This window comes from Liolophura sinensis, chromosome 1 (assembly GCF_032854445.1).
Source record: "Liolophura sinensis isolate JHLJ2023 chromosome 1, CUHK_Ljap_v2, whole genome shotgun sequence".
Lineage (NCBI taxonomy): Eukaryota > Metazoa > Mollusca > Polyplacophora > Chitonida > Chitonidae > Liolophura > Liolophura sinensis.
Window position 1 is genome coordinate 9,385,665 of NC_088295.1, and position 13,275 is coordinate 9,398,939.

At 39.7% G+C, this 13,275-nt stretch overlaps 1 protein-coding gene across 1 annotated transcript; it reads right to left on the reverse strand.

Annotated features, from left to right (window-relative positions):
* Positions 1–507: 507 nt before the first annotated feature.
* Positions 508–9,638, reverse strand: LOC135481776 (neuronal acetylcholine receptor subunit beta-3-like). Its single transcript, XM_064761516.1, has 7 exons — positions 9,566–9,638; positions 8,796–9,001; positions 8,088–8,197; positions 6,649–7,103; positions 5,042–5,128; positions 2,605–2,720; positions 508–1,354 (listed from the first exon to the last, which is right to left on the reverse strand). The coding sequence occupies exons 1-7, from the start codon at positions 9,636–9,638 to the stop codon at positions 902–904; spliced, it is 1,500 nt and encodes a 499-aa protein (XP_064617586.1). The 3' UTR covers positions 508–901.
* Positions 9,639–13,275: the final 3,637 nt, after the last annotated feature.

The window sequence follows — 13,275 nt, forward strand, 5'->3', positions numbered from 1 at the left end:
TACAGTTTGCACCATCACAATTGCCAGCACTGACGTATACACTAAACCGGGTGAATCACTGAATGTGTTGTATAAAAAAATATTATTCAGTAACGGTTGGTCCATAGGAAGTTTGGCAAACTGCCATAAAATGGCAAAGACTGTCACGCCACGAAGTCCGTGTTGTCCTGTTCGACACAGCAAGGGACATATTCACTGGTCTGAAATTATCATAAGTAGACCTATTTACAATACCTTACGCCTGTCTCACTTTAGCTGCACTGTTTACTTCGTGCTGAGTTAAGCTTTGTTTGTATTTTCTTTCCAAAACACCTTAAATCCTGCTTGTTTTCAGTAAACGTGAAAGCATTTGTCTTTAGTGCACAACGCTTTCAGGACGGCGTAAAAGCACAAGCATACATGTACACAACGCGTTTATTCCCATTGGTCGGTTCACTATCATGTACAACGGATGCCGACTATATGTATAAACGATCAAAGTGTAATGGGTTGATCCTTCTGGGTTTACTTCTGTGTAGATAATTCTGGGTAAACACTTCTATGTTGATACCTCTGGGTTGACACTTCTGGGTCGATACTTCTGGACTGACACTTCTGCGTTAACAAATCTTTTTCGGCCTTACAAAAGCTGTCTGTGGTGATCGGTTTGTGTCCTGGTCTTTAGGTCATCTCGTGGTGTTTGGGTCTTCTCATGGTGCTCGGGTCGTGGGATTCTTGTGCCTGGTCTTCTCGTGGTGCTAGATTTTGTTCTCATGTTTGGGTCTTGTCGTGGAGTTTGCGTTGCGTTGGATTCCGATAATGTTGTACTACTAGGGTCTTTTCTTGTGTTCCGGCCTTAAAAAATTGGACACAAGTGGCAAGTGTAAGAAGAAGCACCGTATTCTTAATATGACGACACAGACTACATGCGATTCGGCTGTGTGAATATTGTTGCCAGTGACACGATGACAGTCGTTAGGTAGATAAGGAAAAAAATTCTGTCCAGCACGAGCGCGAGTTGTTTCCACTCCTTGGCCATTTTGTCTCTGCGCTCCTTCTCGGCAGTTCTAGCTGCCCACTCGTTTATTCTAGTTCTGATATCGCTCACTTGCTTTTCTAAGTACGACGCCTCATACGATCGCAAAGGCGTCGAGTTGTTAGACTGTAATGATTCGGAATCGCGTTTTCCTTGAAACAAGTGTTCAGCGGAACTTTTCCAGTTCTCGGACCATTTATTGTAGCCGTTGGAACACTCGAATCGCTGTCCTGTTAGGTAGCGTCTGTTACGAGGTAAAATCTTCTCATCTTTATCCGACGCCTTCTTTTCCTGGAAACAATCCATGCACAGGATTTTTCCCAAGACATCGATGAATACCTGTTAAATACAATCCATAAGAGAAAACACTTAGGAGAGCGCTGCAAATGGTTATTTTGTTATGTGTGCAATATCACAATCATTTTTTTCCCCCCCAATAGTCTCAGCGTAAATAATTTTATCACTGTTTACATTTTTGAAAATTTGTATATTACTGGTTTGAAAATATTGCAGTTGGTTCATGTTCCAACCTGGGATTTGAAAGGTTATGGTCTGATTCTTATGACAATTGCTAATGGTGGACAGTCTGCTGTACCTCTAACCAGCTTGGATCACTTTTCAAAAGTTACGATCTCACCAATACGGACATACAGTCATCGACTGAAGATATTAATAGAAGCTTAGCGTTTTCTCACATGGGCATTTAAAGGTAAGATGTTCTCTATATGTTTGGTGAGATCAAAACACAAACTTTTGTCCCAGGCGATGTAGAGCCAACATTTACACATACTGTTTCATCATTATCCTTTGGACGCATACTGTTTTCACATTAACATTCCTGACTGGAAATGTCCCACAAACACATGCTGAATGTCACAATGTCAAAGTTAGCGGTATGTCCATCAATTCCCTCTACTCTAGGAATGTTTGTGTATATACGCTGTGCATGACACACATGGCCTCCCTGCGTCTATGTAATACACCAAAGCGCATAATGCCAAAAAGGCACATTAATAGCGTGAGTGTAACGTTGCAGACATGGAGAAATCTACTGAGCTATTTCTCCCACACACACTATCACGGCTCGGTCATGAAACCATGTTCCCATGAGCAAACGCCAACGGTCACGGGTACATGCTAAAACAGTTAAAACTTGCGTGGGCCATCAATGCAGTAGCTTGATATTTTTTTTAGATTTTAGCATGAAAAGAAATTTAATTGGAAATTGTAACGTGTGGAATCATCCCAGAATAAAAACAAGACGGCCTGATTGCTTACTATCTGAATATCGATAGCTCCCACGCATCACAAAAAATGATTAGCATGTGAGAACTCGTATAACAAAGTTAGCTGAGTTAACAATTAATTGAGGCGTTTTTCTAAGTAGCTGGTGGCAAAGCATAGAGAACATACATTTATTCTAGCATTTGTGGTATGTCAAATGTTTTTATACTCTGTAGATATGTTAGAAAATTAAAACTTTACCTCAATATCACAAACACGGATAATACATTCCACGTTTTACATAACATCATATTAATAACTATGACGTCGTTTAAACACACCCGTTTTCAGTTGCCTGTACTCACCTTTTTCAGTATTTTAGGCATTGGTCCTCTGGCTCCATAAAACGAGAGGTTGACGACGATGACATTGAGGAAAGAGGACAGCGTGATGAGGATCATGTTAAGGCAATAATACACACCTGCAACAAAACCAATAGTTACAGATATAATAACCAATATAACGGCTGAGAATTAAGAACCGTGAAGTAAATATCTTACAAAGATACTTCATCGTTACAGATCACAAATTATAATACGTCAAAATCTGGGGTTTGAGTATATAGTTTAATCCAGATGGGATTCGAAAAGTTATGGGAATTTCTATGCAGTGCGAACCAAGGAATATCAAGTTATACATGTACATACAGTTGTAATAAACAGCGGCGTTGATAAACTCCACGTTACTTCGTGATTTTTAGGGGCCTCCGTTGCCGAAGGGATTAGCACACCAGCGCATTGAGCTTCCCAACAATGCGCTCGCCGTGAGTTCAAGTACAGCTTACGCTGGCTTTCTCTCCGGCCATACGCGGAAAGATCTGCCACCAAACAGCGGATGGCGGTGGGTTTTCCCAGGGCTCTGTCCGGTTTTTCTCGCAATAAAACGTGAAATATTCTTGAGTTTGGCGTAAAACACCATTTAGAAAAATAAACAAATAAATTCGTGATTTTCTTGTTTTCTTTGATTCATTCGGTAAACAGACTTCATTTCAACCAAATTGAAAGCCAAGGGCAATTCCAAGTTTATCTCGTTGGTTGTCAAACCCGAAATGGCTAAGCTATAAACAACACATTTTTAGTAAAAGTCAAATGCATATATGATAATCGTAAAAACAACTCTCTTGCTGTATCATATTTGAAAAAAGGCTCACAGAGCAAAACCACGGACCATTGAGATACGCAGTTCGGTTTTGTAGCAGATATAACGAGCATGTCCCTCTTTCGTGACGTTAATTTATCAGGGCTTGTGAAATAACATACTGGAAACCGTGACACTAATTCGTTCACCTGAGATATAATCGATTAATTTCCATGTGTAGATTATCTGTATGTCGTCGGTAGTTTAGTGTTCACACTTAGACAAGAATCTAATCAAAGTCGACATAACGACTATTTGCTGGATAGACGGTGGATTGGTCGCCACAAACGCTGTTACTAGGACGTGAATACGGACTGATATAATGTCGACCATAGATTCTGGAGTTTACATAACTGGTTCCGCACACAGTTTCAATGCACAAATTAACAAGGCGCACAAACCCAGTCTGGCTTTATGACAATACATTTCAATTACAGCTCGTGGCCCATTGCCTTTTATCTCGACGCCATGACACCCTAACCAGCGCTTTGCACGACAATATGAAGCCAACGTCAAAATGGAGAAGTTGTGTTTTGTTTGCCAGTGATTGCTCTCTACTCTGTCCGCTGGTTATTAACACGATCATGTCTGTCTGATCAGTGTCCATTTGAGCCATAAAAACACTAAAGCACATGGGACAACGCTATTTAATTATTCTGTGAGCAGTCATGCATTGTCGATATTTAATGAAAAGATCGCCTTATTTTGTAGCCAGTTTGAGTGGCAATATGAGTTCTCTACCGAAAGGCACGAAGCTTTATATCACATTGCGTCACCCTTCAGATCTTCAGTCACAACTAGCTATTATGAGATTAAAAGATAAAAATAGTTTTCATCACTTACATCTAGAGTGAAAGGCTATCAGTTTTAGTACCACATGGTACTTCGATTTCAAATAGATCTGGATGAATCAAAACCAGATAATAGAATAAATGCACCATCTACCAGGTATTCTCTGGAATTAGCTTTGAGATTACGTGAACATTAATTAATGAGATCCAACATGCCTGTGTTCGTTCGCATCATACTATAGGGCTGTGAACAAATATCCTTAAATTATTACATTGTAAACAGTTTTGTTTAATCCTTTAATCCTCACAGATATCAAGAAACTACTGAACCCCTAATACGTGATAGTTAAACCATCTGTCATTTCACCCAAACAGTGTTAGATGAAGAGCCCAGCCGTTGTTCAGTAATTTTTTTAACACATCAATCCTTGGGGAAGCGTGCTGGTGGCCGCTGGTTTCTTTGGTTAAACATGTGCTCTCATGCAGCTCAAAGTATATATATCGACTATTATTAAGAAAGAGATCGTGGGTTCGAGTTGAGCTTTCGCTTGGTCATCGGTCAGGTGGTTCTTCCTTTTACGGTAAAGGGCGGTGGTTTATATTGAATCCCCCAAAACTTAATCAACCCATAAACATGACCGCCGTCGTAAAAGTGAAAATTTTTTGATTGCGTTTATTACCACTTATATATTAAATTTTCTTTCCTGTTCTTCCAATTCAACATTGATGAGTTTCGATATGTATTTTCTAATATATATTTCTGAACATCGAGTGAAGAGGATAAGAGAGGAATGCACCAGTCACGTGATCTTACCGATGAGTGGGATGGTCGATGCCGCCGGTGGAATAGATTCCTCTAACAACAACAGTAAGACGAAGAACGCCACAAATATGTTCATACCTGGAAAACAATGAGTTGCATTAGTCCAGAGTAGCTATTTTCGGTTTTACATTTGAAACTATCCCCGTTTAACAAAAATCAATAGCATATAGTCAGCACTTTGAGGTAAGTATCAAATCAGGGGAAAAACAGAAACTGAGATCAGAATCAGACTAAAAATGTGGAATACACAAATGTGGGATATACGAATGCCTTCCGATTAAAATATTTTATCGCCGTAATCTGCTTAGAGGGGATTCTGGCCGTACAGCTGTCAAGCATATCCCTTCCAGCTAGTTTTAACCTGGGAGCACAAAAGGCCCTTCCAGCTAGTTTTAACCTGGGAGTACAAAAGGCCCTCCCAGCTAGTTTGAACCTGGGAGTTCTAAAGGCCTTTCCAGCTAGTTTGAACCTGGGAGTACAAAAGGCCCTCCCAGCTAGTTTGAACCTGGGAGTACTAAAGGGCCTTCCAGCTAGTTTTAACCCGGGAGTACAAAAGGCCCTCCCAGCTAGTTTGAACCTGGGAGTACTAAAGGGCCTTCCAGCTAGTTTTAACCCGGGAGTACAAAAGACCCTCCCAGCTAGTTTGAACCTGGGAGTACAAAAGGCCCTTCCAGCTAGTATTAGCCTGGGAGTACAAAAGGTTATTATTATTACAAACCATAATTTACATCCTAGCTTGATTATCTGACAAATAAATAAAAAAGATTTCATACAATAGTTTTTTGCTCTAAAGCTTCGCATGATTCAGGTACATGTAGTTCGCGACATTAAAGCTCTAGCAGATTAACAAGCTTTTCTGTTGTTTCCGGTGTCGGGTTTTAATCGAATATCTTTATGTTTAAAAGTTTTATGTCAAACAACTTAACTGTGCGAAAATCACTACAAGATATTTTAAAACGTGAGCTTAGGAAAAGAGACCAAATGCAGTTGAACAGGAAGCATTTGCATGCATGTCTTTATCTAGTTTATATAGAAATTCCTTTTCAACAATATTATTAGTCACACAGCCATGATTATACAAAATTTTGAATAAAAAAATTCATCATATAAAAAGTGTAATACACAGCAACTGTATGTACGACATCAAAAGTGATATTTATCTGAATTTTGTGTAAATTTTCCACTGACTTGCTGTACACAGGGTGGGGGTTTAAGACGGCTACAAGACGGAGATTTAAATTTTTGCGTGTGTCTAATCTTACGTCCCCATACAGAAGGGCTTTAAATGAAGAGTCAGACAAGCTCAGACAATTTTTTGTCTGAAGTTGTTCCCGTACAAATCAAAATGAATCTACCTGTATATGCGGGCTTATAATTAGTTCCTACCATCAATTCAAAAAAGTGTGGAAATTCTCAATAAGGTGGCCGGGAAAACTGCACATGCAAGGTGATACCTCGACCTGCCCCGAAACTACGCACAGATTTCAAAACTGGTCCGCTGAGAACAGTGACAGTCACAGATAGAGACATAATCCAGTGCGGCGTACGCTAAACCACACTCGAATTGACACACCAATCACTTCACTACATTTACATACCCAGCTGCATCTTAGCCGGCGACTCGGGTGGTATCCAGAACAGAACAAGGGTAAGTGTAGACAAGAGGACACATGGCAGGATGAGGATGTAGTTGTAAAACACGGCACTTCTCCGCATCCGGAGGATGAATGTCAAATCGGGGTAAATCTCCGGGCAACAGGTATACTTTATCACATTTTTAATTCCTCTATTTTCAATAATTTCCCACTCCTTGTTCACGATATAATCACTCATGTCGTAAGCCAACATTCCCTTGGCAAATTCCATATCCATCTTAAGGCCGTTGTACGTCCACGATCCGAATTTTAATCTGCACTCTTGTTCGTCAAACGGGAAATATTTGATGTCTATAGCACAGGAGCTTTTGTAGACCGCCTGGGGCATCCAGAGCACCTGTCCGGAACTGTAAACCACGGCCAAAGCCTGCCGATGTTCATCAATCCTCTGGTCAGCACTGTGACACAAAGAACATAAATCATTCCTTAAAAGTTCGTTGAAGACAACGAAAACACCATGCTTCTATGAAATATATATGTTTTATAAAAATCTATTAAACTCTGTCAAGGAAAATAATTCTAGATTTGTTTTTAGAATTTTCGCAAGGTTGTAAAATGCATGTGAACCTTCGAATTCTACAGTGAACTTTTCTGATCCTATTGTAATCAGTGACGGACGACATGTTTCTGCCACCTAATGCACACAACTTGCTAGACTTAATTCTGCAGTCAGAATGCAAATGCAGTTACATATAAAGCTATACTTATGAACCCTTTCATTCAATGGACCTCGGAACAAACTATATCAAGCAAAACAATAATTAATGGGTCACTATACACATCATTGCAAAACTTTTGGAAGCCTTTTACTCTGTTGGAGATATCAGAATACAAAATTCTTTCAACCTTCCGGGATTATCCGAATTTCAACGGTATTTCATCTGGCTACAGCTCGAAAAGTTATAATGCGATCAGCTTTATAAATTTTACTAATTTTATTAACGATTTTAAAATGGTAAAACATGTACAGACGAGGCTGATATTTTGTGAAAGGTAGTTATTCGAGTTAATCTAAAATGATGGCAAAAATTAGATCAGATTCGATTTTTGCCCAAAAAATGGCTTCTTTGTTGTAAATGAGAACGATATGAAAGTAAAGGTGAGACTATAGGCTAAATGAACTTAGCCCTTGTCATAATACATGGCCTAATTTCCAGGATATTTGTGGATGCTGAAGTGTTCATGGTGGAACAATCATGTGCTGACTGTATAAGAAGTTTGACTTCAGTCAGACATGGAGTTCACATCAATGTCTCCAATAAAATCTGCTGCAACGACGGCCATATACTGTTTTATTTCAAATCTTCCATCGTTCATAAAAATCCATTTCATAGCAAATCGGCCTATGGGACAATAGCAGCTATTCCGTGCTGTGTACTCACTAGTTGTACAGTTTTATGTCTGGAGTCCAGATTTTCTCTGCCGGAACACGGACTTCTGTCACGTCTCCAAAGTCGGCGGGGTTCCACCGCAGAAACGTGTCATTCCATTCCTAAACAAATTCACGGAACGTAAAATTCACAAGTAGGCTGGACAACTTTACCAGCATGATGTAACGGAACCAAACTAATTTGTATTTAGCAAAAAATAAAACAAGCGGCGTCGAATATAGAGATATAGGCTATTTGCTTACATATGTATAGCACTGGGCACATTGGATAACAAAAGAACAACCCACATTTAACGTCAACCACCATCAAATACATTTTTTATTCCCTTGCACTGTTCCCTTGCATCTCTTTTCAACCTGCACATTGAAGTCATACAATATTGAAAGCAAGGAATTTGAAGCATATAGTGTATATTACATACAATCCTTAAAGACCCCGTTGAAGACTGATTTATCCTGCCTGCTGTTCACTATCTCTAGCTTAAATTATATACATTGCAAACTCTACCCCATTGACTGATCTGATCAAATATTCAGCTTATCCGGAGTTCGGATTAAATTATTAAATTATTATTTTTATTGAATTATCTTGTATTCGTGTCATTGTCATTTAGTGTAAATTTCTGGTGCTATTGTCCCAACTTCTGTTGCGTTAGTTGAGCATATCTCAGTGTGCTGGCTTCCATGCATTTCTACTCACCAATCTATCCCATACGTTCAGAATTAACACTTGGTTTTTGGCATCCAGTTCCATTATTTGTATAAGATTAAGTCCAAAATGAACCTTGATAATATCGTGGAAATTCAGAACTGGTCTGCCGTATATCCCACGGTCTTCATATTCCTTCAGCAAGATTTTGATCAACTTCTTTTCATCCGACGTCAACGTGCCATTAATTATAGAACCTGGTAAGAAATTAACGTGAGACAATGCGAAACAAAACAGATTAATCAACATGAGACATAGCGAAACATAGCGACACATCAAGATGAGACAGCGTAACACAGCGACACGTTAACGTGAGACAGTGAATAACATAACTACAGAGCAACGTGAGAAACTGAGAAACATAACGACAAATCAGCATGATATACTAAAAACATATACCGAGAAATCATTGAGTATGAACACACCACAGCTTAAAAGTAGGAGCGGCTATATTCCAGTGCATTTCATATGACCTTGCACGATTACACATGGAAAAGCGTCAGGACATTGAGTCAGTTAGAACGCATCGATTTATAGTAGTCCCTACAAATAATTAAAGGATGTACACCAAAACCTGCATCTAAAAGTGCTACACATTTGGGAAGGATATTTTGAAATGCTTGGAGCATTAGGCCTTATTAATATTGCAATATTTTCTTGTCAACATCGAAAAGAGTTCACCTAAATTGATAATTAATTACTTGCTTGTATGTATGCTGGTTAACTGCTTTAGTAATTGACTGGCTAAATGGACATCCTACCTGATCGCTTAGCCGTGACTGTTACCACAACCAGGAAAGACCACCAGAGAAATTCATAAATCGTCAACATCATGTTAATCTGTGCTGTAATGCAAAAATTATTGTTGTAAAATGTACCAAATGAGAAGACAAAACAGAATCAGTGTTGCAAATATCAGCTCACAAGTGAATTAGCCGACAACACCTGGCTGATTAAAACAGATCACTTACCCCGTATGTGCAGCTCTCGGAAGAGAGCTACTGCGCACATACACTGTAGAGGAGGAATATGCCATGCCCATATTACGGTATATAGCGATAATATAACCCTCATGCTGAAAGGTGTCATCACACCTATAGACGAAAGGGTTCATGTTGCTTCATTAGAATACAGCGGTTCTCTTGCCTCAGTCGATTGGCCAAAGGCCTATATGATCGTAAGCTGGAATCTGCCTCTCGTCGGGTTCGGCTACGGTTTTGAGTCAGTAGGTTTATCTGGTACATGCATAGCGTGAAGTTGTTACTCTGGTCAGTTCGGTTTTCTCCACTCATAAAACCGACTGCCGTGGCATAAGTAAAACATTCTTGGGTACGACCTTAATCAACAATCAGATAAATACCAGTGCAAAATTACACCTTTGGATTGCGGTCATGGGGTACCGAATACAACAGCGCCTCGAGTTTAGAATGAGTATTTAGAAAGCAAAATTTAAACTCAAGTCAAGCTCCGTGGAATGATCACTGGAATCGAGGCGCAATACCATATAATGTGTGTATCATGTCATCTTCATTAATAAATTGTGTGTCTCAACGTACGTAACCCAACATTGTCTTCAGCTGAAATTACAATTAGTGAGGAAACTTAATCTCTCATTGTGCTAACAATTGGTGAGAGAACGGTGGGAAATAATGCATCGTGATATATACAGACAACCGAAGAAAAATGTGTCTAACAGATTTCCACGCAAAAAATCTGCAATGTACGGAATCCTATATTTATGTGTTACATTGTTGATGAATAAAACACATGTTTGCGTGATTCACGTTGAAGACAAGACAGGGAAGGGATTGGCAATATGGCAAAATACTTACTATTGCAAATATGTTTTAGTTCATCCAACACTTTGTTCTTACTTGATGTATTGTAAGCAACTTGGCTCTACACTTGGGCCTAATCATGGCCGTTTCTTTCCACTTAATACTTAATGGCTGTTCATCAAAGGGATTGCGCCCGTGCATGAATAGAAACCAGAAGTAAGGCTGAGACAATGACATAGGCCTGTACTATTGTATACAATACGAGCTGACTTCAGATTAGAAGTCAACAATTTAAGGGTTCTGAGTGACAATCTGAGCAAGTGATTACGTCAGAAGAATCCCGCACTTGATCCCCTGGCTAAATCGCCATGACGGACAACTACTGCTCTTCCGCCAGTGCCACAATCTACACATGTAAACAATCATACCTACCGGGCGCCAACACGTGCGATCTGTTGTGGGCAGTTCCGGGGCTACCGGTACAGAGAGCGGCTCTCTGTCGGGGATTGCCCAGTGGCAGCTAATATAACTGTGCTGTAGCAGGAGTGAGCGTTTACACACAAGCAGCGCAGACATGGGGATGTACTTTTTCTAATTAAAGATCATCGTTGCTACACGGTTCCTAAATTGAGCCTCAGAGCTAAGTCTACTGAATATAAACAGAAATGTCAATTGTGCTATAAATTAGGTGTTAAGTGACAGATGAGCGGTATTGAGTCATACCGGCAAGTGTAAACTAGTGCAAGAAGAGCAACTTTGGTCACATGGCTGTCCCCCTGGCGGCCAGGTAGCAATTTACTAATTATTCTAACCATGAGGTTTATTTGGGCAGTGTGTGTCGGCGCGGGGGGTGGGGGGGGGGGGGGAGAGGGCTGCTAGAGGCGGCTGTCAGAGCTAATCACAATACCATCAGGCAGTGGGAATATAGTGCCCCGACTTGCATACATCGGGGACGGGGATTCGCAAGTTTGGAACTCATTGATTAACAGGCAAGGCGTGAAATAATATTTGATAATTGTGGTATAGGTTAACATACAGACATTGCTAAGGGCCTACGCAGGACAGGCTGGGATCGGCCTGCCCAGACTCACCCGATCGGGTGAAGCAACAATGAACGTGTAAAGCAAACTGGCCTTTCATGCATTAGTCCAAACCGCTGAAGGCTGCAGACATATTAGCACAATTCACACCTAAGCTTATAACGAATCGCAGTATGACAAGATACAGACAGTATAGTCATGAACAAAAATAATGTATTTCGTTTTATGGATATTTTGCCCCCACATTTCATTGACTAACGTATTCATGAATGTATTGCATACATGCTAGTAATGACATATTTAGTGAATTTCTTGAGATGTACGTTATTTTTGTTTTAGCTTTCCGTGATAAAAGTAAATTTTTGAAAGAAGAAATACAGATCTATTACATATCAAACTTAAAAAAAAAACAATGTGTACGCCTTTATCGTTTTTCCGCAAGCCTTTCATATTACAAGCACCCACCATCGGCTAGCCAATATTTCGATTTATACTTTCGATCTACTTTATTAAAGTGATACATTATGTGGAATGCCGTAAAAGATGAGTGAATTATAGTGTTACGCCATGTAATGATTGTTTACAGGTATACTACTAAACGAGGTTTTACGCCATTTTAAACATTCATAAAGCAGGCCACAGAACATGGAAGTGTTAATTTGACATGAGGTACTCTTAAATTACAGCATTTTCTAATTATTTTGTAATGTGTAATATTTCTTTGAATTTAGAAAAATGTTAACCTAGCAATATAATTGCTATCCCTCCTTTACCTCTGAGGAATGAATAAACGAATGTTAGGGGTTTAACGTCGTACTTTACAATTTTTCAGTCATATGACGACGAGCAGTCATTAGGTGCGTGTACATATATGGTGTCTTCTTGTGGAAGGGCGAGTCCAAGCCCCTAATCCTGCCACTGAAGTATCATGACGAAGACACCATACATGACACCTCACCTAGTCACATTATACTGATACAGGGCCAACCAGTTCTGTTTCCTTGCTCTAGCCTCTCAGTGCTGAGCGCCAAGAGAGGCAGCAACAATTACCATTTTTAAAGTTTTTAGATCACCCGACCTGACCTGGGTTTGATCCCGGGCCTCCCGACTTCGAGGCGGACGCTTTAACCATTAGCGGCCTTCACCACTGAAGAAATGTTGAATGTAACATTATAAAAGTTTTACATAACATTTCAGTTTTAAAAGAACAGCTAAATTAAATAAATATCATTAAATCATAAGTATCATAAATTAGAGAGGCCAGTAATAAAGACACTGGGCAGGTTGGTACATTCGCAAGGAATACAACGAATAAAAATATAATGGGCACCCACCGATGGTCAAACAGGACAGAATTAAGACATGTTCATGTACACAGAGTTTATTTTTGTGTCATAAACTACATAGAGACCACCTCCACCAAGCCCTGCTGTGTAAATGTTAGACTGCAATATTGTTGATTTCAGTACGGCATATGTAATTTTAGTTTGTCAGAGATACTTTTGAAGTCATTTAGAGGATGATTTTGATGATAAATTTATTTATTTATTTATTTATTTATTTCACTGGTGTTACATACGCCGTACTCAAGAATATTTCACTTGTACGACGCCGGCCAGCATTATCGTGGAAGTAAACCGGGCAGAGCCCGGG

What these genes read in the sequence shown, in the direction of transcription:
- LOC135481776 (XM_064761516.1), bottom strand. Translation starts at nt 9,638, where the DNA reads ATGATGTTGACGATTTATGAATTTCTCTGGTGGTCTTTCCTGGTTGTG. An exon ending in TGAACGTATGGGATAGATTG is followed by an intron (nt 8,198 to 8,795) that starts GTGAGTAGAAAT and finishes GAATTTGTTTAG; the next exon opens with GAATGGAATGACACGTTTCT. An exon ending in GCCGGCTAAGATGCAGCTGG is followed by an intron (nt 5,129 to 6,648) that starts GTATGTAAATGT and finishes ATTGTTTTCCAG; the next exon opens with GTATGAACATATTTGTGGCG.